This window comes from Panthera uncia, assembly GCF_023721935.1.
Source record: "Panthera uncia isolate 11264 chromosome C1 unlocalized genomic scaffold, Puncia_PCG_1.0 HiC_scaffold_3, whole genome shotgun sequence".
NCBI lineage: Eukaryota > Metazoa > Chordata > Mammalia > Carnivora > Felidae > Panthera > Panthera uncia.
Window position 1 is genome coordinate 101,519,121 of NW_026057584.1, and position 24,443 is coordinate 101,543,563.

The window sequence follows — 24,443 nt, forward strand, 5'->3', positions numbered from 1 at the left end:
GGGAGACACAGAATCCGAAGCAGGCTCCAGGCTCTGAGCTGTCAGCATAGAGCCTGATGCAGGGCTTGAACCCATCACCCGTGAGATCATGACCTGAGCCGAAGTCAGTCGCTTAACCGACTGAGCCACCCAGGCACCCCAAGATTGTTGTTAATTGTCTCTATGTTCCTTGTCAAAAACTAGTTGACCACAAATGTAAGGGTTTATTTTTGGACTTTCAACTCTGTTCCATTGATTTATATGCCTATCCTTATACTACTTACATAGTGTCTTGATTACTTATAGTTTTAGAATAAAATTCGAAGTCAGGAAATGTGACTCTCCCAACTCTGTTCCTTTTTCAAGACTGTTTTAGCTATTCAGAGTCCCTTGCTTTTCCATATTAATTTTATATGGATTCATTATATGTTCTCTGCAAAAAAAAGCAAGATATGGATTGCATTAAATCTACATATCATTGTGGGGGAGTGTTGCCATCTTAATGATATTCCATCTTCCAAACCATGAACACAAAATGTCTTTCCATCTATTTATGTTGTCTTTAATTTCTTTCATATGTTGTAGTTTTCAGTATGCAAGTCTTATACTTCTTTTGTCAAATTTATTAAGCTTTTTAGTCTTTTTGGTGCTATTTTAAGGGAAATTGTTGTCTTAATTTCAGTTTGGGAGTATACATTGCTTGGGTATAGACATAAAGTTGATTTTGTATGTTGATCATGTATCCTGCAAACTTGCTGAAATAATTCATTAACTCTAATAATTTTTTACCTATGAAAGTGGATTCCTTAGGATTTTCTATATACAAGATACTATCTGTAAATAGAGATAGTTGACTTCTTCCTTTCCACTTTAGATGCCTTTCCTTTCTTTTTTTTTAAGTTTGTTTCGAGAGTGAGAGAGAGAGAGAGAGAGAGCTTGAGCAGGGGAGGGGCAGAGAGAGAGGATCCAAAGCAAGCTCTATGCTGCCAGTGCAGAGCCCCGTGTGGGGCTCAAACTCACAAACCATGAGATCATGACCTGAACTGAAATCAAGAGTCGGAGGCTTAGCCAATTGAGCCACCCAGGCACTCCCGTCCCCCCTTTTTTCTCCCAAGTGTCCCAAGCTAAAACTTCCAGTACAATGTTAAAGTGGTAAAACCAGACACTCTTGTCTTGTTCCTGGTCTTAGGGAGATAGCTTTCAGTTTTTTACCCACTAAGTATCTAACAAGCTGCCTTTTGTCAGGTTGAGGAAGTTCCCTCTGTTGCTAGTTTGTTGAGTAATTTCATCATGAAAAGATGTTCAGTTCTGTCAAATGCTTTTTGTGTACGTATGTCTCTTGAAATGATTGTGTGGTTTTTGTCTTTTATTCTATTAATGTTGTATAGTATCTTGACTGACTCTCAGATGTTAAACTAACCTGCATTCCTGGGGTAAATTCTACTTGGACATGGTGTGTAATTTTTTTTATATGATGCTTGATTTGATTGGCTAATATTTTCTTGAGATTCTTGTATCTATATTCACACATAATGGATTTTTAATTGTAGCAAAACACACCACATAAAATTTATCATCTTAACCATTTTGAATTACGCAGTTCAGTAGTAATTAAGTATTAAGTGTATTCACACTGTTGGGTAACCTGTCTCTAGCACTTTTTCATCTTGCAAAACTAAAACACTATACACATTAAACAACAACTCTTCATATCCCTCTCCTCCCATCCCCTGGCAACCAGCATTCTACTTTCTGTTTCTAGGAATTTGACTGCTCTAGATGCCTTATATAAGTAGCTTCATACAGGTTTTGTTTTTCTGTGACTGGATTCTCTCAGTATTATAGTCTCAAGGTTCATCCATTTTGTAGCATGTGTAAGAATTTCCTTTCTTTTAAGGCTGAAGAATTCTTGATTGTGTATAGGCCACATTTTGTTTATCCTTTTATCTGCTGGTGGACATTTGGGTTGTTTCCATCTTTTGGTTATTGCAAATAATGCTTCTGTGAACATGGATGTATGAATGTCTCTTTGAGGTCTTACTTCCAATTTTTTTGTATGTATATATACCCAGAAATCAAATTATTGGATTGTATCATACACAATGAGTTTTTGCTTTTACAGTTTGTATAAAATCAGGATTCAGATACAGTCCACAAATTTTGATTGGTTTATGTCTCCTAAATCTCTTTTAATGTGTTGCTTCTTTCTATGTTTCTTTTCTTTTTTCCTGCAGTTTATTTGATGAATAAACCGAGTATTATCTGTGTTTCCTAAAAGTGGTAAATGGATCTATAGACTTGAACAAATTAGGTGGTATTTTGTTCTTTCAAGAGGCACTTAAACGTTGTCTTTCTTTTTGTGATGTTAGTGGCCTTGGGTGATCAGTGTCTGCATCATTAACTGGTGGGGTTTGAAGAATGATAATAGTCTATTATTCCTTCTTTGTTTATTAGCTGGAATACTTCTTTAAAGAGAAAGTTCTCTTCTGCTATTTGGTTAACCAGTGGTATAGGCTGTGCTTTCCTATATCAGTTTTCAGTATAATGAGTTGGTTCACTTGCCTCTCCCACTGGTGACCTCATACTTTTGTTTGCTTTGATATTATTCTGATATCGTGGATTTAAACATATGTGATATATTTCAACTCGTTGTAGTTGTTTTTTTTTTTTTTTAATGATGCCTACACTGTCCCATTTTTGGCCAGTAGGAACCTGTTCAGCTCGGCTCCTAAGCTGTTTTGTCAAGACCCTAGTACGGATAGTTTCTTTGCTACCAATAAAAATGTCCAGGCATGTGCATTTCCTGCCCCAGTTTTAGAATCATAATTTCTCCAGAAAAGTACTGTTTTTTTTGTTTTTGTCTTCAGAAATTATTTTAGGGATCACCTTCTGAGCACTAGGTATTTTAAGCTGCTGGGTTAGTGTTAGTATTTGTCTCTAGAAATCTTCCATTGCCACAGTGAAGAAAACAAACGTATAAGGAGCTACTACTGATGCTTCCAATACAAATTCAGGACCTCAGTGTTTTTACTTGATGTGTTCTACCTTACATCTTTATTTCCATTCTTCTTTAACAAGAATAATGGTTCTCTACAATATCAGCAATGAAAGATTTAGACTATCACAAATACTCCCTTGTTTTATTCCACATGACGTAACATCTCAAAATAACAAAACTAACACTACTACCACCAACAGAATCGTTACTGAAAAGAATTTTTTTTTCTCTTTTTTGGATATATCTATGAGATATTCAAATTACTGTTTAAAAGTCCCTTGAAATAACTCCTCTCTATGTGGTTATGCCATCAACTACATACACACATTGATTGTTTCATATTATTTTCAACTTACAGAGATTTTGTTAAATTAACATTCTAATTATGGGGTATATTTATGTGGTTCCAAAGTAAAATCTATAGAAGGAGGAGGTATATCCAGTGAAATCTAATCTCTACCCCTCTCCTGCACTCTATTCCCTCTATCTCTTCATAGGAGACTATGTTTTTAATGATTTGTCCTTCCCCTTTGTATAACATATATATTGAGATGGACATTTGTAGTCACCCTCTTTCTGTTATAAAGAGAATACGTTGTGTGCACTTTTCTCTGCCATGCTGTTTTAACTTAACAAGGTACTCTGGAATCATTTTATAGTGATCGGTAGACTTTCATTCCTTCCCCTTCAGCCCTTCACCACATAGTATTCCCCTGTGAGGATGTGCCACCCAGTTCCTTCCTGGTAGCCATTAGGATTGTTCCTACTCTGTGTTATTAAAAATAATCCAGTGGTGAATAGACTTATTTCTGAATATATGTTTTCAATTTCTTTTTCTGGTTTATCTTTCGGATAGATTCCTACAAGTGGGATTAATGGGTGAAAGGTAAATTAATGTAATTTTTTAGATACTGCCAAATTGTAGTATTTTACATCCCTACTAGCAATGTATGAGTGAGTGTTGCCAACAAAATACGTTGTCAGACCTTTTTATTTTTTGCCTTTGTGTTGGTGAAAAATGGTATCTCTGTGCGGTTTTACTTTGCATTTCCTTTATAAGCAAGTAAAGTGAAGTTGTTGTTGTTGTTGTTGTTGTTGTTGTTGTTTTCTAGTCTTTCTGATCAGTTCTGTCCTTTCTCTTTTTCAGAGTCAATACAGATTTGTATGTGAAGCTATTTTGAAAGTTTATGAAGAAGGATTTGTTAAACCCTTAACGACGTCATCAAATAAATAAGAAAGCATAAGTCTGGGATATGTGTTGGAAAACTGCTTTCTGTTCTATTCACTGTGCCATAATTCTGCTCGCAGGAAATGGCAGTTAGACAAAAACAATGAAGAACTAACAAAAACTGAAAACTTCAGCACTGTTGCACTTTATGTTTAAACAATGTCACTCTCTCAAAATCTGTAATTCATGTGTTTGAAGACTATTTCATGCTTTGCTCCGAACAAATAGTGAATAACTGAGTATGTTCAGGGTAATTTATGAAATCTGTGGTGGTGCCATGCAGTCCCCTTCTGGTAGAATTGCCACAAACGAGGCTCAGAATTCTCCTCATCTCTGATATACACCTGTATCTTGAAAGCAAAAAGAAGTATACATCAGGAGTCAGCTCTGGTGTTTCCCAGTGATTCATGTACTTACTATACTGATTACCAGATTTTTATTTTTTAAATTTTAGCAATATCATTCTCAATATTAGCCAATACACTGCCTATGGATGCAGCACATCTTTCCCCGTACTCCCCTGTAGAGACCTGCTGTTCGTGAGAAGAAAGATGGAATTTGCTTTTCCCAGGAAATGCTGCACAGTGTCCATTTACCAGCATCTTATAGAAAGTATAAATATGAATCTACAAGTTTTCTTGAATTTAATAATGTAACTTCTATTTATCATACGGTTGGCTTATTCCAAATCATGTGATTTCACATACTTGATGTAAAGGAATGCATGCGTTGTGTCTTAACCCCTTAAGTGCCTTGAGACGTCTTTGTATGTCTAATGAAAAGGCACTCATTTGACCCCACTAGGAGGTATGTGTGTATATTGTACATTTACATTTTTATGCATTTTGAATCAGTTTGCATTTAAAAAAAACAGCTTCTTGTATGAAGAGTTACGCAAAGAAGGGTATGGAAATTTTATTTCTTACTCAATTCCTGTATTTTGCCACAAGAAGCAAAGATAAATTGTGTTCTACTGAGTGAGCGTTCTGCTGCTATGGAATTATTGAAAATCTGCACATTCCTTTCCTGAGGGACAAGGGTTACAGTTGAGCAGCTCAAGTTAAAAGATGCTTTATTATTCAAATTTTCTCTTTATTTTATCCCTAACTTTAGAAATGGCACCTAATATGCATATTAAAGTTAAACATATTGATATTTTCAGCTAAAGTTAGAGCAATTCGTTGTGATTTATTTCTATCACTGTCTAAATTATTATTCTTAAAGCATTTATTTCGGTTCATATCAAGCTTTGCTCACACCAGTCTGTTGGTTGGGATGCTTCGAACGAGGAATGAAACGTTTTTGACTTATTTCTAAAGGTAATCCCTCAATAACTGCATTGAGGGTTTATTGTCATATTTGTGTACAATTAAATTACCCCAGTTTATATATACTTACTAAGTTATAAGCATGTTAATATGGAGGGTTTTGCTTGTCAGCCTGATGGAGGCTCTGGTTCCCTGTAAGGATGTGTATCCTTTCCTCTTCAGGACTTTTTTTTTAAGTCTACAGAGAGATAGAACTTTAAAATTGCCCAGTTTTAATATAAGTGGAAATTTGCTCACCTATTGAAATGTTATATTACACACTTGTTTTATATGGATTGTGGTTAAAATATTCATTTACTAATGGTTTCTGAATACTTCTGTATAGTCTTGATAAAACTTAGAGTTTGAATGGTAGATATTGTGAAATGCCGTTCAGTATGAGGGGACAAATACACATTTAAAAATCTTCAGTGTAATCAAAGTGATGTTATTTCAGATAATCAGAACCCATAATAACACATTTTAGGAAATTAAGTCCTAAATATTGATAACCAAGATACCAAATAAATTATTATATTCAAATATTTTAATTTTTTAAGAGAAAAGTAAACATAACCTTTATGTCAAAGAGAAATTATCCTATCCCTGGATTTCACAGCCAAGACAGTATAAATTAGTAACTAACTAGAGTCTTATTTGAACATTCCATTTTCTACCAACAGATAAATATAATTTAGGCTGCTATATGACATAATGATAAGAAGTGAACAAGTAAAATCATGTTGAGGGTCTTCATAATTAATAGCTGTTTGACAGTTGTTTTTAATCTGAATTAAAATGAAAATCTATTCTGTGTGGACAGAATATGACAACCATAGATTAAAAAGATAAAAAAAATGCAGTTGTATAGATATGAACAGATAAATGTCATGGTTGGCATGTTCTTTAACTTACAGGTGTGTTTACACTTCTGAGATAAACTCTAATTTTGTTGGCAATGAGCACTGCTGCCTTTTAAAATGATTAATTCCAGTCTTTAAGTGGTAAATATTAGAAGTCTAGAGTTACATTTAAATTTCTCATATATGGATTTTTCATCTGGGAGCTGCCCTCTGTCAGTATTTTTATGTACAGAAAAGATCCTTTTTTAAAGGCATATTTATTAGGATCTTAAAACAAATTATCCTTCAGAGCTTCTTAAAATGGATATGCTAATTATATAAGCTTCTGTGTTCACCCAACAAATCAGACTTTATCTGTTACACCTAAGAATTTTTAACCTGTTCATCAATCTAAATAGGGTTCTAGGAATAATCCCAGCTTTAATATGCCAAGTAGGTCTAGATTTTCCATTCATATCCATGTAATACTGTGTAATAAAAATGTCAAATTTCTTGTATCTGAACTGCTCTCCCTTTCCTCCAGTTAACTCCTCTGCTCTCCCACTCCCCCCGCCCGCAGAGAAATCAATGCTACTGTTCTTCTCACAAGTGGAAATAGATATTGGTGAATCAAGGGGCTTTGTAAATGATAAATGTTTATGAAAACCTTTCCTCTCTGATTTAAGGTGGTTTTACCATGTTCATTTCAGATTTTGTTGAGCATCAGATTTGTGTCAGCACTGTGTACATAGCATGAGGAATATTTTGGAATAGACTTTACATTCACAAGAAGAATTGGTGGTATTTGTTAAATGAGTACATCCATTCAAAATAGAGGCAGAGTAAACAGCTTAAGAAATAATTTTCTTCGTGTGGCCTGCTAGCACAAGTTGGGGGGGGGGGGTGTTGCTCATTTTGATTAAGAGTAAAGAGAAAATTTATATATAAAAACTGACTTCAAACTTAAGAAGGTATGATAAGCCATTAAGACAGTTGCTTGAAGGTTTCAAGTACTACTATGTACACTTTTGTGTGTTTATATATATTTGTGTGTTTCATAAAGGCTAATGGTAACAAACAGAGGTAAAGGATTATTTTAACTATAGAGTTGTTTATAATCTGCTGGCAGGTCTGGTCAGGTCTAATCAGGTATTTGAGTGAAAGTCTTCTGTCTCCACTAGAAATACTCTTAACTTGAGAGCTGAAAGGAACTTGAATGATTTTATCTAATCTCACCTTCTCCATTATTTTAGGCAACATATATGAATAGATCATAAATTCTTGTGAATTTTAGTCTGTTTCAGCTCAAGAATTATACTCAGGCAGTGTTTTCACTTAATAACTATGATCTTAGAAGATGTCACTTAATTTAGAAAATAAGTAGGCTTTAAAAGGTGATCCTAATTAGGACCCTGACTCAGTTTGCTAGTTATGCTTCTCTGATAGAACATAAGCTTTTGTGAAGTGTTTAGGCTGATAACACATGCAGTACAAAAACATTCTGAAATGTAAACTAGAAGACTAATTTTTTAAAAGCACTTAAGACATAGAACTAGGATTTAGGATATATGTCGAGTTATAATCAAATAATTTATGTTCATAATGTGAACATGTAGTAGAATTAAAGCATTACTTATTTTATAATCTAATCAGGAAGGGAGAAAGAAAGAAGAATTTTTAACAATGTTCTATTTAATACCTGTGTTTTGAATATTTAAGATATTCTGATAGTAAGGTTGCCAAAGTAGTTTTGAATTCATAAAAATTATTTATACCACAATAAGGTGGGATATGTTTACATCTCTTTTATTTTGTAGTTTAGGTAAATTTACACTTAAGTCACTTAGAGTAAATATATTATGGTAAGTAGTTGTGGGAATAAACATCTCTTAATAATATGACATGAAAAAGATGAATTGTGTCGCACACAGTTGGCTTTTATGCCACATCAACAAAGTAACCATATTATCATTGCTTACTTCCCACATTTACTTTAGCTGTTCAACCAGTTTCTGCAGTCGTGTGTGTGTGTGTGTGTCTGTGTGTGTGTGTGTGTCTGTGTGTGTGTGTGTCTGTCTGTGTGTGTGTGGTGTTTCTTCCAAGTAAAATAGCCATGTTGTTAAAATCCACTGGATTTTATCAGATATCAGAATTACTGATCTGTTGGCAGATTTATTGGTGTCTCAGTGTGATCACAACGTAAGTTATAGCAACTGTTTATAAAATTCTTAGTGAATTGTATAGCTACAAAGGAATACAAGTAATAAAACATTCTTGAGCGAACTAATAGAGAAGTTCAGCAATTTTATAAAGAGCCCATGAAATTAATCCCTAAATTGTATTTCGGGAGTTCATCTTATTTTACAATGTCTGCAACTGTTACCAACAATTGTTTTATTATATACTAACTTCCTTTATTCTTAGTAGCAATTCGTACATAAGCCTCTCAATAGTATCAAAAACCAACAAGTCCTATATCAGCCAGAAATGAGACATTTTATTTTCATAATCTTGGTGAAGTTGTCCTGGGTAAACACCAAATAGTTACTTCTGTTTCCATTTCTAAATTTGCTGCTATTTATTTGTATGTTTTTCTACTGCAATTTACTATTGATTTCTAAAGTTTTATAGTCATTGTTATTTTTATTTTAGCAGTCCAAGCTCAGTGGGCAGCCAGAAGTAGTATCTACTGGGGTGCAATCCATCAATATTGACTAGATGTGATTCAGTGCATAAAGAAGAAAAGCAATTTTTTTTAAATTTACGAAGTGAAAGGTATTAGCAATATTGCAAGTTAAAGACTACAATTTTAGGTGGAAGTCCTAACGTTTAACTTCCTGAAACCTTTTAAAATTTCCAATAAGAGAATGAGAGTGTTTAAAAGCCTTGATGTGCTCATCATGGAAGTTTCAGTTAAGCACTGTAGAATTTTCCTACTTGTGTAAATGATACAGAAAATATTTTTCTATGGACAAAAGATTGAAACTGTTAACTTCTTTTACTTCATTGTGTAAAAGGAAATGATACTTGTATGTCTTTCATGCTGTAAAAATATGAATGTATCTTTGAAATGTTATTAGAATTATGACTTGATTCTAAGGAAACTCTTTGTTTTCAAAAGTCAGCAAGGGATTGAAAAAAAATGAAAGGAAGAGTATTCCATCCACTTCATTATATAAAATGCAATTTTAGAAGAAAACTGTAATTTTCATTATAAACAAGCAATCATTACTGAAGCATATTTCAGATATAACATACATTGTTTTGTATTCTGTTTTGTTTTAGTTCTAGAATAGAAAATTTCAAGAAAACTTGTGCTTACTATTTTTAAGTGTAAAACAATTGAATTCTAGACTTCTGGAGTGTGGAAGGGTGTTTTTGTGTGAGGGTAAACATTCTGCTGCATGTGTTTACCGTGAAGGAAAGTTCTCAGGCTTTGTCAATGTGGCAGCCACAAATGAGGACATCGTTGTGAGTGTGACTTTGGTGACGCCAGAAATCTGTGCATCAGATCCACTATAGTAAATATGTGCAGAGGCCCCTGACAAATAGTTTTGCCTTCTTATGATCAGTATCTTGGACAGGTAACACCACTGAGCCCAGTTCTGACCTGTAACAGTGGTGTATTAGATGCTTAGGGATTTATTAATTCAGCTGAACAACAAACCCTACCATGTTTTAGGCATGATTTGCTCAATAGTCTTTTTAAAGGGTAGTACTTATTATTCATCACTTGTTACACTTGACTCAATGGGACCTTCATTATTTTGACTCCTGCTTCCGTATATCCAACTTCAGAAAAGTAATTTCATCTTATAGTCTTTGTGAAGTAAATACCCTGAAGCTATAAGGTGATACCTTTCTTCATTAGCCTTTTTTTTTCTTTTACAGTGGTTAAGAGATTAATATCAGGCCCCCTCAACCCTGAGAGTTTCCAAAATGTAACAAATATTACTTGTAACTTTAACCGAAATGCCACCTTGCTAAATGAAATTATCACCATGACATCGTCAAGGAGGATCAGCCCAGTTTACCATCTTAGACAGAAATAGGTGCTGATGTTTGATTTCCCCAAATTCACTGTAGTCACAATTGAGCCCATTTTACCTTTTATTTAAAAGAAGCTTTTTAGTTTTTACTCCTGAATTGTGTTGCAGTTCCTTGCCTTCCCTGGCAAGAACATTTCAATCCAATTCTGGGATTCTCTGGCACCCATCTTTTCCAACCCTTTAGTGAGTTCACAAGATTATTCAGTCTTTCTTATATCCTGTAGAGTAGGTCAAATTTCAATGCTGAAATTGACTTCTTGAATTTTAAATAGTAGCACTTTATTTCATGCTTACTACTGACTTAATTTATACATTTAAAAATAAAATCTATCCTAGGAGTTTTGTAAATATGGAAAAACTTTAGTGGATTAGTATGTAGAACTCATTGGATTGGACCCAAGTTCAGTGCTTTACAATGATCTCCTGGTCATTTGATATTTAAAAGGTAATTTGTGTGGTTTTAGCTTTGCCACTTTTCTGTAATTAATTTAGTACAGTGAAGCCTACCCAGTTGACTATCCAGCTGGACTCTGGGTGCTCTCAGCTAGCTTCAACCAGGTTTGGTTTACAATAATCCTTTCTGCTTTGAATTTTCCTACATGACATGAATACTTGGAAATCCACTTGTTTGGTTTTAAGTGGTAGGTAGGGGTTAAGTCAACACCGCACCACAAGTTAAGTTGAAGAGGGCAAAGTCCTGATACTTTATATACGTGTCAAGGGACAGGATTTAAGACACTAAAAACAGTTTACATTAAGCTGTTTTCATTTTATCTCATTAGAGTATGTGTGCTTGGAAAAAAAACAAAAAACTGTCCAACCCAGTGTTCTTAAAGCATCAGGACATTGCAGTTACAATCCATATTGTTATCTTTTCAAGTAAGAAAAGCTAGTCTTTATTTTCTACAGTGTAGGCTTAGTTTTAGGACAATTTACTATATACTCATCAGTGGTATTTTTAAGTATTAGTTTTACAAAGAATTATTTCTATGTAGAGGGTGTATTAATTTGGGATTTTTTTTCTTGTAACAGGTGCTATATGTAAATATGAAGGGCGAAAAGTCACTTAGTTAAAAATCTAGTTTATTTCGTTATTAAAATATGATTTTGCATTTCTGCTGTCATTTCACGTTTGATTGTACTGAACTAGTAGCAAAATGGAATTAGCCCCTTAATTTTTAAAATTAACTCTCTTTCCCCATTTCACAAAAATAGCTCTTTCCATATGGTTTGTTTCCACAATTAAGAGGCAAAGAAGCTTAGGGTTCATTTAAAATGTATAAGCTTGAATTTGGTCAACACGGGATAATTTGAAATCAGCGCTCTGCATTTGTCACTGCAGCTTACTGTATGCTTGAAAAGCCTGTGTATTTGTTTTAATTTCAGTGAAAAACTAGAATTCCTGAAGTTTATTCATGTAAAAAAAATCTATGAATACTAACATCAGACAGGATTAAAATGCTGATTTACATTAAAACTGTTTTAGTCCTAAGAGCAACTTCTGTTACGTGCAATGCTATTACACATATTTTGTTGGCCATATTTCATTTTGATTGAGAAATAGTTGTTCAGGTACAGACGTGAAAAAACTCTAGCTGTGACTTTTAATTGTTCAATTGCAAAATAAAGATGTGCTTTAGTAATTTAAAGTATAGGAGTTTTGAAGATTATTTTTTGTTGTTGGGCTTTTCTGACAGTGGTTGTATTCATTAATGGGGGATCCGAAGGGGCTGGGAGAATGCTAAGTGCAAACTTTATTTCTAGAATTTCTGTTTCACGAGTGGCTGTGTTTGGGGAGGGGTGAGGAGATTAAGTAAGGAACTAAAAGGGATTTAGAGGATTAAAGAATAAGGAAATGTTCTTCCTTCACTTCAGCCACTGCTTGACTCCTCTCTCCTCCCAGCACCAGCCCCTCTTCTGGTATTCCTGACCTAAGATCTTGTCAATCAAAATAAGGGACCTTTCTGTACCTACATTCAGCATGCCTTGTGTCTTCCCCAAATGCAGTTGAAGTATGCCATCTTTCACCTGAAAGAAAATAATTTCCTAAAAAATTAATATTTAAGTAATTTCGTATCTAAAAAATGAAGGCAAAGATAAAGATTTATGATTATGCCATGATTATTCTCAGGTACATAATAATAGAAATTCAAACAGTATAAGGAAGATTCACAAGGAGGTGTAAAAGCCTCTGACCTACCCCTAAGAGTAGTCTCCCTCAAACCGATGACAACTTCTATTCAATTTCTTGTATTTTCCTCTGGGGGGAAATGTGTGTGTATGCATTTGTAAGTACATATACATTTTGTTAATGTCAGAGGGATCGTACAATATATTCTGCAGTGCTTTGTCACCCTGGAAAGACTTCCATATCAGCATATTCAGGTCTACCTCATTCTTCTCAATTACTGCCTTGTACTCCATCCTATGGCTATACCGTAATTTAATTTCCTGATGCACACTTACCTTGTTTCCAGTTCATACTGTACAAGCAATGCTCTATTGAACCTCCTTTTGCAAATATTTTCTTTAATCATTATAAGCATAAACGTAGGGTAAATTTCTACCAGCAAAGTTGCTAGATCATAGGGCACCTGCATTTTGAAATTTTAATAAATATTGTCTAATTGTTCTTGGAGAAGTTTATATCAGCTTATGGTTCCATCAAAGCATATGAGAATGTCTGTTTCCCCACATTTTTATTAGAACTGATATCAAACTTGCTCATCTTATAAATGAAATTATCTTTTGACAATGCATTTCTTCTGTGAGGAAGTTAAGTAGATTTTCATATCCTTATTGATCTTTTGTATTTCTTGTTCTCAAAATTCCATATTGATATCCTTTGCTTATTTTTATATCAGGTTGTTTAATGTTCTATTCATATGAGATGTTGTAAATTAAAGAAATTAGTCACTTGACAGTCATGTGTTTATATATTGCAAACCTTTTTTCTTACGGTGTTCTTTGACTTTATTCTTCTAGGGTGTTGGGGGGACATGATAATATTTTTAATACTTTTATCAACAAATGTATCAGTCTTCTTCGTGACTTCGGAGTTTGGGGTATACCTGCAAAAGCTTGACTCTAATCCTCTATTAACATTCCATCTGTGACAGAAGCTCTCTTAACCACCTTCTAAGTAACCCACTCTGTAGACTGGCACTCTGTTTTCCCCTCTTGTTCTCCCCTTGCCACCACTGACTGCTCTGAGTCATGCCAGAACTCTTGGGGTTCCAATTAAAGTAGTAAGCTTCCTAAAATCAGCTGTATTTATTTGCTAACCTATATATGCAAATTTATCTTTCTGATACCATTTAATTATGTGCTACATAAGCCAGTGAAATGTGCATGTGAAAAGCAGGAGGGTTGGATTTTTGCAAAACCCTTATAAAGGTGTCATTAAAACTAAATCAAATTCTTTAAAAATTATTTAAAATAGGTATTAGCGAGACGATTATGAGAGACTAACAAAAGATGATGCATTTGAGAGACAGAAAAAAATAGATGCCACACTTGGGGTCTGTTTTTTGCAACAGAGACTCAGGGACTATAATTGGGCTCAAACCCAAAGTAAAAGTAAAACCTTGTTCCTACATAAAAAAGAATCACAGATAAAAATGCATTTTTTGTCCTAAGCTAAAACAAAATGCTTGTATTTTTCTCTCTCCTTTAAATGGCTTTTCAATTAACCAACTAACCATTAGTTTTGGTACCATCAGATACAGTTTCTACTGTATGTAAAAATTCCTCTCGAATATTTAGACAGTTTTTAAGTTTGCTATTAAAAATTATGATAGCCTTTTATATATTCCCTTTTAAATTATACTTGTACATATGGGTCAATTATCTATAAAATTCCCCCCAACATAATATATTTTGAATATATAAAAATATTCAAACATACAGAAAATTGAAAGAATTGAAGTTAACATCCATATACTCATCCCCTAGATTCTGTAATTACCATCTTGCTATATTTGTCTTATGACTTGTCCATCTACCTAGGCATCTCTCAATCCATCAATACATCTTTTATGCACTTCATAAAATGATGTTGCCCACATCTGTACACTTGACCCCTGAGCACTTCAGCTCACGTATCTCTAATCTTCAACAATTATCTTTTTGACATAACGTTTTTATCAGTAAAATAAATATTAAGTCTACCGTTCAGTAAGTTTTAATGAATGCATATTTCTATGAAAGTCAAACCCCCATGGGGATCAAGAGGTACAAACTTCCAATTATAAAATGAGTCAGTGGGATGTAGTGTATATCATATTGATTTTAGTCATTAATACTGCATTTCAAATTTGAAAGTTGGTGAGAAAGTAAATCTTAAAAATTCTTACCACAAGAAAAAATTTTTAACTGCATAGGTTGTCAGATGGTAACTAGACTTAATGTGGTGATCGTTATACAAATGTCAAATCATGTTGTATATCTGAAATTAATATGTTGTATGTCAATTCTATTTCAGTTAAAAAAGAAAGAACGGGGAGGGCGCCTGGCTGGCTCAGTCAGTAGAGACTGACTCTTGGTCTCTGGGTTGTTAGTTTGAGCTTCCCGTTAGGTGTAGAGAGTACTTAAAAACAAAGTCTTTTTTTTTTTTAAGTTTATTTGTTTTGAGAGAGAGAGAGCTTGGGCGCACAATTGGGGAGGGGTAAGGGAGGAGAGAGAGAATCCCAAGCAGGTTCTGCAAGGTGAGCGCAGAGCCCCATACAGGACTCCGTCTCTGGAACTGTGAGGTCATGACCTGAGGCGAAATCAAGAGTCAGAGGCTTAACGACTGAGCCACCCCAGAGGCTCCAAAATCTTAAGAAAAAAGAAAGGAGGAAAAAACCTACATAAGGATTTGATACAGAACATTTTCATCACTTGAGAGAGTCTCCTTTTCCCTTCCCAGTCCATTACTACCCTTACCTTCCTTCCCTTCGTTAGCTTCCTGGGGCTACCCTAACAAAGTACCACGAACTGGGTGCCTTAAAACGACAGGAATCTATTGTCTTACAGTTCTAGAGTCCAGAATCCAAACTCAGAATGTTATCAGGGCCATGCACCCACCCCCGGAGGGTGCTAGGGAAGGATCTCTTCGTGTGTCTTTCTTAGCTTCAGGTAGCCTTGGACCTTCCTTGGCTTTTAAATTTAACCACTCCAAAAGTCCATCTTAGCATGGACATTGTTCTGTGAGGAAACCAGCTATATTGGATTAGAGGCCCATGCTACTCCAGCACCACCTCATCTTAGTTTTGTCTGCAATGACCCTATTTCCAAATAAAGTTGCATTCTGAGGTACTGGCAGTTAGGACTTCAAAATGTCTTTTGTGGGGGGTGGACAGAATACAACCTACAACATTACTAGAGGCAGTGAGTATACTGATTCTTAGAGATTAGAATAGCCTGTCCTAGAATTTTTCATACATGCAATTTATATGTATATTCTAAGACTCGTTTTAGTCAAAATTTCTGAGATTCATCGGTTTGGTTTTTATTTGGTAAGTAGTTAAATATATTAATAGTTTGCTTATCGGCCTCCTTTTCATGGGTAGCTGGGCTTGGAGACATTCTTGATTTGGGGGGTTTTATCAGTAAAAATGCTGTGAACATTCCTGTACAAGTATGCTTGTGAACACATGCTTTCGTTTCTGAGTAAATATCAAGGAGTGGAATTGCTGAATATGTTAAGTATACCTGAAAGTTTTTACTGATACTGTCAAAATTGGCTTCCAAAACTATACTTCCATCACTTTACCACCTCATCAGTAATGTGTCTGTGTCTCCACCCTTGGTGGATATCATGACTCTTATATTTTCTCATGTAATAAGACATATATAAAATGTGATTTGCAAATTTGAATATCTTTTTATATGCTTCTTGGCCATGCATGTTTCTTTCTTGGTGAATTGTCCATTCAGGTCCTTTCTGTTTTGCAACTTGGTCCATTTAAACAACAAAAAGCTATTTGGACTTCCGCGTCTGAGCATGAGGAAGCAATAGGGCCCAGAGTCAGCCTCCTGTGTAAACAACTGGAAAATTGAACAAAATAATAGGAAAAAACGTTTGCAATATCAGGAAAAGTCCATTAAGACTGTAATTCCTGGGAAAAGATCAAAAGAGAGGTGAGTGAGCCTTCCCATAAGTCAGGTTTTCTTTGTGGAGATAATTTATAAGCTGATGCAGGCATATGAAGCCCAAACAAGACTGGTAATCTTGCTACTTGGGGAGACAGGTGTCAGAGTTTTGGGAAGCTGGGGCTGTTAGAAGGTATGAAGCAACGTTCCAAGGAGGAGGAAACGATATAAAGATTTCAGTAAATTTACATAGGAGTCACTCTGAGTCTTAGATGGAATATTAATCTTTGCATGTGGTAAAACCTCATGAAGAAGACAAACTTCTGAGGAAAAACAATTACCAAGTTGTAGGAGGAATATTCCCAGGGCTGGCCACGAGGATGAGAATAATTCGAGTTTCTTTTAAGCACCGAGGAGAAGCCTCTTTGAAGATAAGAGGATGTTAGCAAAAACTCAGGAAAGCCCAAAGTTTAGAAGTGAGGCTAACCAAGTTGGAGGGTAAAAGCTACTCTAAACTCAGTTCAAAGGTTTTAAAACAAGTTTCAAAATGATCAAACTAATTCACAAGTTACTTAACTGCCTAATGGGTAAAGGCCATTTAAAAAATACCACTCAAGTGGTCCCTGGGTGGCTCAGTTGGTTAGGCATCAACTTCTGCTCAGGTCATGATCTCACAGGTCATGAGTGTGAGCTCTGTGTCAGTCTCTGCGCTGACAGCTCAGAGCCTGGAGCCTGCTTCGGATTCTCTGTCTCCCTCTCTCTCTTAAAAATAAATAAACAGGGGCGCCTGGGTGGCTCAGTCAGTTGGGCGGCCGACTTCGGCTCAGGTCATGATCTTGCGGTCCGTGAGTTCGAGCCCCACATCAGGCTCTGTGCTGACAGCTCAGGGCCTGGAGCCTGTTTCAGATTCTGTGTCTCCCTCTCGCTGACCCTCCCCTCTTCATGCTCTGTCTCTCTCTGTCTCAAAAATAAATAAAACGTTAAAAAAAATTTAAAAAATAAATAAATAAATAAATAAACATTTAAAACAAAAATACTATTGTAGAAAATTAAATTTATCATGTTTGGCAGCCAACAAAAAATTACTATAGACAGGAAGACGCAAGGAAGTATGACCCAGTGGAGAAAAACCACTTAGTCTTGGAAATGGTGAAGATTGACCAGAACAAAAGGACAATGAAACATGTAGGAAGTAGGATCAATATGCCTATGGATGTAGAAGAAAACATAGGGATAAGGAGGAGCAGAGAGAGAGAATCCCAAGCAGGCTCTGCGCTGTCAGCATGGAGCCCAGTGTGGGGCTCGAACTCACAAACAGTGAGATCATGACCTGAGCCGAAATCAAGAGACATATACTTAACCAACTGAGCCACCCAAGTGCCCCAAGCAGAAGTTTTTTTTTTTAAAGAACCAGTTGGGAGTGATGTCTTGGAAGATGGTGTAGGAAGTTCCAGGAATCCATCCTTCCACTTAAACAACTAATTTGGCTTGCAGAGACTCTCTGGAGTCACTATTTTGGAGTTCTGGATCCAGCTGGAATATTTGCAGCATCTAGGAGATAGATTGTTGGTAACGAGACTGGTAAGTTTTGGTAAGTTTCAGCCTTTCATGTGGTAGCAACTACCATATCCCATCCTTGCAGCAGGCAGCAGTGAAGATAGCTACCTGTGCTTCTGGTGTGGCTTGCTGGAGCCAGAGTGGGCAATAAGAACCTTGTCTTCCAAGTATCGAGATTTGTGGGTTCTGATTGGGGATTGCTGCTTTTGATCGAGAGGCCAGGACAGAGGCTGGTTTCTATTGTTTCAATCCCAGTGGGCTAAAGCTGTTCCCAGGGGATAAGAACAGTACTTGGTTCCCCCTCCCCCTCTTGAAAGACAGACCTTACAACAATATTTGTCAGGTCACTGGCTGCCACAGAGTAACAGAATAGAAACGTAAGTGACCATATAGACAGAAAGGAATACACACTTTGCAAAAATATTTTGGAAAAGTTACAAATAACTCCAGACCTCAACAAGCAAAACTCAGTAATTCCTTTTCTTTCTTTCTTTCTTTCTTTCTTTCTTTCTTTCTTTCTTTCTTTCTTTCTTTCTCTTTCTTTCTTTCTTTCTTTCTTTCTCTTTCTTCCTTTCTCTTTCTTTCTTTCTCTTTCATTTTTACTGTCTTGACTGTTTCTTTATTTTTGAGAGATAGAGACAGAGTACGAGTGGGGACAGAGCAGATAGAGGGAGACAGAGAATCCGAAGCAGGTTTCAGGCTCAGAGCTGTGAGCTATCAGCACAGAGCCCAACGTGGGGCTCGAACCCACAAACCGTGAGATCATGAGTTGACCTGAGGTCAGACACTTAGAACTGACTGAGCCACCCAGGTGCCCTAGGACTCAGTATTTCCTAAGGAATGGGGAAATTTGGTTTTCAGAGTTCTCACCACCTAATACTCAAAATGTCCACTTCTCAACAAAGAATAAAATTATTCTTTATAATATTATTATTTGTAATACAATTACAATAAATAGGAAAATATGGCCCATTCACAGGGGAAAGAAAAAGAATTGGATGGAAATCATCTTCAAGGAAGTCCACACAGTAGAATTATTAGTCAAAGATGTGAAATCAACCGTCTTAGATATGTTCAATGGGCTAAAGGAAACCATGGGCAGGAACTGAAAGAAACCAGGAAAATCATGTATGAACAAAATGAGACTTGACCCAAAACAGGGTTACCTGGCTGGCTCAATTAGTACAGATGCATCTCTTGGTCTTGGGGGTTGTGGGTTTGAGCACCTTGTTGAATGTAGAGATTACTTAAATAAATATTAAAAAAACAAATTCTGGAATGGCAGAGTAAAATAACTGAAAAAAAAACCCACTACAGGGGTTCCATAACAGGTGCGGGTAGCCAGAAAAAAGGATCAGTGACTTGAAGATAAGACAATTGAAATTATTTAGTGTAAGGAGGAAAAAGAAAAAAGAGCAAAGGGGAAAACAATCTGAGGGACCCGTGGTATACCACAAAACATACCAACACAACCATTAAAGGACTTCAGATAGAGAAGAAAGAAAATTGGCTGAGAATATATTTGAAATACAGTAGTCCCCCCTTATCCATGGTTTCATTTCCATGGCTTCAGTTACCTGTGGTAAACTGTGGTCCGGAAACAGATGATCCTCCTCCTGACATATCATCAGAGGGTCCATAGGAGCCAAACAGTATGTCACAATGCCTGTGTTTGTCATCATCACAAGAATAAGGGTGAGTACAGTACAATAAGACATTTTGAGAGACCACATTCTCATAACTTGTATTACAGTATATTATTATAATTGTTTTATTTTATTACTAGTTATTATTCATGTCTTACTGTGCCTAATTTGTAAATTAAACCTTGTCCTAAGTATGCATGTATACAAGAAGATGTAGTATGTAGATGGTTTGGTACTATCCATGGCTTTAGGCATCAGTTAGTCTTAGAATGTATCCCCCGCAGATGGGGGGCACGACTGTAACAGCTGAACATTTTGCAAAACTGAGGAAATACATGAATACACATGCCCCAAAAGTTTGACAAACTTGAAGCAGGATAAAATTAAAAGGTACACACACTGAGATACATTATAATCAAATTGTTGAAACCCAAAGACAAAGAATTTTGAAAGCAGCAAGAGAAAAAGAACTCACCAGGTACAAGGATCTTAAGTAAGATCAACAGCTAACTAGAAATGATGGAAGTCATCAGGCTGTGGGATAACATTTAAGATATTGGGGGAAAATGTATCAACCAAGAATTTTATATCTGGCAAAAATACTCTTCAAGAATAAAGGAAAAGGGCATGTGACTCTTGATCTCAGGGTTGTGAGTTCAAGCCCCATGTTGGTTGTAGAGATTACTTAAAAAAATGAGACAGAGGGGTGCCTGGGTGGCTCAGTTGGTTGAGTGTGTCCGACTTTGGCTCAGGTCATGATCTCACAGTTCATGAGTTCAAGTCCCACGTCATGCTCACTGCTGTCAGCTCAGAGTCTGCTTCAGATCCTCTGTCCCCCTCTCTCTCTGCCCCTACCCCACTGGTGCTCTCTCAAAAATAAATAAACGTTTAAAAAATAATTTAAAAAAATTTTTAAAGGGACACCTGGGTGGCTCAATCGGTTTAGCGTCTGACTTCAGCTCAGGTCATGATATCACAGTTCATGGATTGATTCGAGCCCTGCATCAGGCTCTGTGCTGACAGCTCAGAGCCTGGAGCCTGCTTCTGATTCTCTGTCTCCTTCTCTCTCTTCCCCTTCCCTGTTTGCACTCTCTCTCTCTCTCTCTCTCTTTCTCTCTCTCTCACTCAAAAAATAAACATTAAAAAATTTTTTAAAAATTTTAAATGAGAGAGATTTAAGAATAAAGGAGAAATTAAGCCATTTGCAGATTAAAAAAAAAATGTTGAGGGAGTTCATTACCAGTAGATCTATCCAAAAAGAAATGCTAAAGACAGTACTTTAGGCTGAAATGAAAGGAAACTAGATGGAAACTTAAAGCCATAAGAAAAAATAACACTGATAAAGGTAAATAAATTTTACATAGATAAATAAAACCAATATTTTACTTTTAGCATGGTTGGTTACATTTCTTTTTTTCCTATATCATTTGATTCAGCAATTCCATTTCTGGGTATATAACGAAAAGCAGTGAACACTGGATCACAAAGATATATGTATACACACACACACACACACACACACACACACACACACACTTGTGCTTATAGCAGCATTATTCACAATAACCAAAAGATAGAAGCAACCCAAGTGTCCATCAATGGATTAATGGCTAAATAAGTGAAATCATACAGTATTTGTCTTTCTCTGACTTATTTCATGTAGCATAATCCCTTCAAACACCATCCATGTTGTTGCAAATGGTAGAAGTAACCCTGGGGGGAGAACACTTATGTTTTTATGGCTCATGTTTTTATGGCCATATAAATGTAATATCATTGCATTATATTATATTGCATTATATATATATATATATATATATATATATATATATATACGCATGCCACATCTTCTTTATCCACTGATGGACACTTAGGTTGTTTTCACGTATTATATTGCATTTTATATATATATATATATATATATATATATATGCCACATCTTCTTTATCCATCATCCACTGATGGACACTTAGGTTGTTTTCCCGTTTTGGCTGTTGTAAATAATGTTGCTATAAACATGGCAGTCAAATTTCTCTTTCTCATAGGGACACCAGTCTTATAGGGGCACCTAAACCAGTCATATTGGTTTAGGGTCTGCTCGAGTGACCTCATCTTAACCTGATTTCATATGCCAAGATCAGATATGGTCACCTTCATAGGTACTGGGGATTGGAACTGCAACCTATCTTTTTTTAGGACATGATCCAACCCATCCTCTGTTCTAATTACCTCATTTTACACATGAGAAAACTGATGCCAGAAAAGATAAATCCTTGTTCAAGTGAGTTAGTGACAGGGTGGTCACCACTGACCTTTCTACTGTATGTCTTTTAATGCCTTCAGAAGCCCTGGGGGCGGTCAGTAGTCACAGTATGGGGCAGTCAGCGAAAGACCTCCCTACTCAAAGCATACCCACTCATGAGCAGTGTCAACAAACTGCAAGCTTGTGGGTAATGCCGACTCTCAGGCTCCACTCTAGACTTAAGCCTTTTAACAAGATCATCTGGTGACATATACACATTAACTTCTAGAAATAATGAGCCTTGGCTCCTTCCTTTTTCTTCTCATCCTGGTTTCACCATTAGGCAAATCTAATAGCAAAATGTTTTTACTTCTGTCTTTCTATTACACAATATTATGAACTTCCTGGTGCCATCCAAGGTTTTCTCAATTTTTCTTCCTATCAGTATAAAGAAGGAGCATAGGCTACCAGACCAGTAGACTCTGTTCCAGACTTGTCTTCAATTCATCCTTCCATGTCCCTTCTCTGCATAATTCTCTCCCCCAGGTATCCCCCCCCCTGCCCCGTTCTTTTAAGGTGTCCTTCAATTAGCCTCTGTGGCTAATACTTTAGTATGAATTTAAGATCTTACTTCCCCCCAGGGTTACTTGTAAAGAGAGAAAGTGTGGACTTTCAAACATGAGATTCTGGCTCAGGAAAGCTTTAACTGGATAAAGGGAACTACCCAACCACATGAAATTAGGCACAAGTCATAGCTCCATTTAGGAGACCTTCATCTTCTGTTTGCATCCCCAGGTACTTTTGTTCTTTGGTCTGTAACATTTACATCCTCTTACATGTCATGTTGAATGCTTTTTTTTTTTTTAATTTTTAAAAATATTTTTATTTTTGAAAGAGAGAGACAGAGCGTGAGTGGGGGAGGGGGAGAGAGAGAGAGGGAGACACAGAATCAGAAGTAGGCTCCAGGCTCTGAACTGTCAGCACAGAGCCCCACGCGGGGCTTGAACTCAAGAACCGCGGGATCATGACCTGAGCCAAGGTCGAACGCTTAACTGACTGAGCCATCCAGGCGTTCCATGTTGTATGCTTTTGAAAACATTTTCAGACACCTTGTTTTCTGTAACTCTCATTACTGCCCTGTGAGGCAGGTAGTATCATCTTTATCCCAACAGACCTTAAACCTGTTTTAGATGTGTTCGCTTCTAAAGTTTAGACTATTTGCAGTCTGCTTATAGCAATCTCTCTCTTAGCGCTGTTTCCTGATGACTGGGTTTATTTATTTTTTATTTATTTTAGTTGTGTGCATTTTTTGAATAGGTAATGCTCTCTTGATCCAGTGTCTGATAAATTAGTTCTTCATGATATCCACTCTCCTGAGAGTATTTTCTTTTCAGTGGAGCCTTTTTGGAATCCCAAAAAGCCTTTTGGAATCCCAGAGCCTTTCAGTCTCTGGGACTGAGTGTTAAATTGGACTTCCTTCTGCTCCACGATGCTCAGAATACCTTGACATGAGTGACCCCACTAGTGTGGACCAGTTTCGAAAAGCTAATCAAGAAAGTAAAGAACTCTCTTGGAAATAAACACAAAAGAAGGAGAATTTGCAGGCTTGGGACAAATATCCCTAATTATTTAAAGGGTTCTGATACGAAAGAATTATGTTTCTTCTTGTGGGCAGAGGTGGATTCACCATGAAGATAATTAGGTTTAAGCTTTGGGTCTCTTGACTTGTGTGGGCCCCTTCCAAGAACCAGTACCTCATTTTCAATACTTAAATATGTGTTATTTCGCTTAAAGGGCCCTGTCCCAGTTGTATGGTTTTCAGAAGCCACACAACTGGGTCTACCTCTTTCTGCGTGACTCCAGAGGGCAAACCAAGAGCGAAGATACACGTGGAAATCTAGAGTGAGAATGTTCTGTTAAAACTGCCAGTTATTTCACTAGCAAAAGTTTGGGAATAGCAGAGAGCTGCAATTCGGGACAAGCAAGTTACGCAAAACCATAGGCAAATCTAGGAAAAAAAATAAATCTAGAAAACAAAAGAGGAGGGCCACTCTTTTACAGAGGAAAGTGGGAAGTTGAGAGGGCTGTTAGAGACAAAAAGTCCCTTGGAGTAAACAGGGAGTTCCAAGTATAGGGGCTATTCATTGGCTCAGTTGTGATGGCCTCTCACTGGCTGGGGAGGAGAAAAACCTTTCTGCTTCCTACTGGGATGGTAAAGTAGTAGCTAAATCAGCATGCGCATGGAAAGTACATCTTTTCCCGTTGGGTCTGAGTGGTGCAGCGTTAGAGCTCCCCCTGCTGGCCTCCCCACTCCATTCTAAACAATGTTTCTTTTTGTTAAAATCTCCCCTCTCAATGAAGGAAAATCTTTCCATGGGCCAGGACTATTTCACCAAAAAGTGGGTTATTGTGGTAGGCACCCTCCATAGCCCACCCAGAGTCATTCTTCCTTGCAACACCTCCCTTATCCTGCTAATAAAACTTGGATTTGTTCTGCGGCGCCTGGGTGGCTCAGTTGGT

General features: G+C 36.5%; 1 protein-coding gene and 1 long non-coding RNA gene across 9 annotated transcripts in view; one reads left to right on the forward strand and one right to left on the reverse strand.

Moving 5' to 3' along the window:
• Positions 1–4,227, forward strand: part of PTPN4 (protein tyrosine phosphatase non-receptor type 4) — a 217,005-nt gene extending 212,778 nt beyond the window's left edge. For all 8 annotated transcript variants that reach the window (XM_049616206.1, XM_049616209.1, XM_049616205.1 and 5 more), the window contains one exon: positions 4,125–4,227. In XM_049616206.1, the coding sequence (XP_049472163.1) occupies positions 4,125–4,211 (87 nt within the window). In that variant the 3' untranslated portion in view covers positions 4,212–4,227. The remainder of the gene's footprint in view (positions 1–4,124) is intronic.
• A 100-nt stretch (positions 4,228–4,327) lies between these two features.
• On the reverse strand, positions 4,328–19,697 carry LOC125911935 (uncharacterized). Its single transcript, XR_007454513.1, has 3 exons — positions 19,613–19,697; positions 12,378–12,431; positions 4,328–4,555 (listed from the first exon to the last, which is right to left on the reverse strand). It is a non-coding gene; the product is annotated as an uncharacterized LOC125911935 (long non-coding RNA).
• Between the last annotated feature and the right edge of the window lie 4,746 nt (positions 19,698–24,443).